The sequence below is a fragment of the Nestor notabilis genome, unplaced genomic scaffold, assembly GCF_000696875.1.
Source record: "Nestor notabilis isolate BGI_N333 unplaced genomic scaffold, ASM69687v1 scaffold33456, whole genome shotgun sequence".
NCBI lineage: Eukaryota > Metazoa > Chordata > Aves > Psittaciformes > Psittacidae > Nestor > Nestor notabilis.
In genome coordinates, this window is record NW_009933931.1 from 1 (window position 1) to 1,956 (window position 1,956).

Below are 1,956 nucleotides of genomic sequence, written 5' to 3' on the forward strand. Positions count from 1 at the left end.
CGAACGCGGTGTCCCCGGAACAATGCGCTTGACAGCCCACCGGCGCCGGCGGTGCCTCCTCCTGGGAAGCCCCTTCCCCAGCCTCGGACCTGCCCTCGCACCCCCGGGCGTGCTCGGCCGGGTGAGCACCGAAATCGGGTTCAAAAGCGAAAGCTGTCAACGTTGTTGCCTTTTCAGGGGTTTCGCCCGAAATTACTTGATGCTGTATCCAGAGACAGCGCTCTGTTTTGTGTTACCGTAGTTCGGCTATCAATTTTAGTCAAACGGCATAACGATCCCGTGTTAAAATGGAAGTTTGTGTTGCTTCCCGGAATAAAATACTAATTGTAAGAAGTCGGAGGAAAGCACATCCATGTTAACGTTACTTGCTAGTGCATAATAGCCATGTTTCACGCCGATCACCTGTTCAGTTATGAAAGGCTGAAGTTATACAGGCCTCATCTTAATTTTTCTTAAATCCTGTCAGTTTTAATCGGTAGAGCTGGATTTGGAAAGCATTTCTGTCAGGACTGGAATCTCACATTAAGTGTGCCTGTCCGAGAACTAGTTTGGATGCATCATGTTTAGGAGCTAGTTGTCCTTAACATCTATAATAATACTCTTCAAACAAATTCCAAAGCAATTTTCCAACAGTGAGGTGTACAGGAATTTTCTCTCAGAAGTTGTAGGTAAACTGAAAACAGTGCCATGACAGCATAGCTAGCAATATTAGAGGCTTGTTAACATTTGGCATTATCTCTTAAGGTTTGTTTCACAATAGAGTGTCTGCCTCTCCCAAAATTCCAACCAAAGTATTCAAGTTTTACAACATAATTATCTATAATTATATTGAATGGGATGTTTTCCTGATTACTTGACCAAAAACGACTTTAGTGGAGGGGTTTGTTTGGTTTTGGGGGTGATAGTTATAATTTTATCTTTCTGTTTTCAGAAAGTTCTGCTTTATGTAATATGTAACATATTGACATGCTTTTACATTTCTAAGTTATTAGAATTACAAGCTGAGGGTTGCTTGCAGCTAAGCTTGAAGTACTGTGCTTGGACTTCACAGAAGACCTAAATTTAGAATAGTGCCCCCCCCAACCCTCCGTGTTTGAGAAAAAACCTTTCCAAGAACAGTCAGATTGGAGAACATTAAAGATAAATACTGTTTTTCACTGTCGGTCAGGCTCAGTGGGTCCACCTCTTGGTAGTATGACAACTATAGGTCATGTTTAGCACAAGTTGTGGCTTGGCAATAAAAACTTACAGTCCTGTAAAATCTTCCCTCAAAATACTGCTTCCATTTTCATATTGAGAATTATAGCACACTTGCTTAGATACAGAAATGCTTCATACCATGTCTATATTGGGGGGAAAAAAAATCACCCAAATCCCCTGCAGAATTCCACAGATAGTCCCATTCATTACTCCAAAAATACTTGAGCAGCAGCTTTAGAATAACATGTTTTAATGTGGAAATGTTAAGATAGCTCCTTCAAACAGATTCTCTGTACAACAATCAGTGCTCTTTTTGCTCTTATATGGTAATACTGAGACAATGATACTCAAAACACTGGGGGGAAAAATATCAATTTGCCATCTGAATTTTAATTTTTAAATTTCTGCTCACTGTAGTGAAGTACTACTACTCACTGCTATTAATAGAATAATTACTATTTTAAGAATTATTTTAATTGACCTCTTTTAAGTTCTTGTGTTATTTTTGCAGAAATTTCACCATTTAATACCATGTAATGTATAAAAAGATGGTCTCCTGGTGTTTTGTAACGTGGTTTTACACCCTGGAATTGTTCTAGTGCGTAGCTTTAAAGAATGCTACCAGATATAAGATGACAATCTAAATTGCTTCCACAAGCACTGTGGTGGTTTTTTGGGGATATATGAAGGGGTGGAAATGACACATTTTTTATGATGTTGTTTTCTTCCTTGCCTCAGTAATTAATTTGCATGTTA

General features: G+C 39.1%; 1 protein-coding gene across 1 annotated transcript in view; it reads left to right on the forward strand.

The window, feature by feature from the left end:
- Positions 1 to 22: 22 nt before the first annotated feature.
- The window catches only part of LOC104407732 (cytoplasmic polyadenylation element-binding protein 2-like), a gene marked incomplete at its 3' end in the record, with an annotated part of 12,752 nt that continues 10,818 nt past the window's right edge, over positions 23 to 1,956 (forward strand). Inside the window, exon 1 of the mRNA XM_010017088.1 lies at positions 23 to 121. Coding sequence (XP_010015390.1) covers positions 23 to 121 — 99 coding nt within the window. The remainder of the gene's footprint in view (positions 122 to 1,956) is intronic.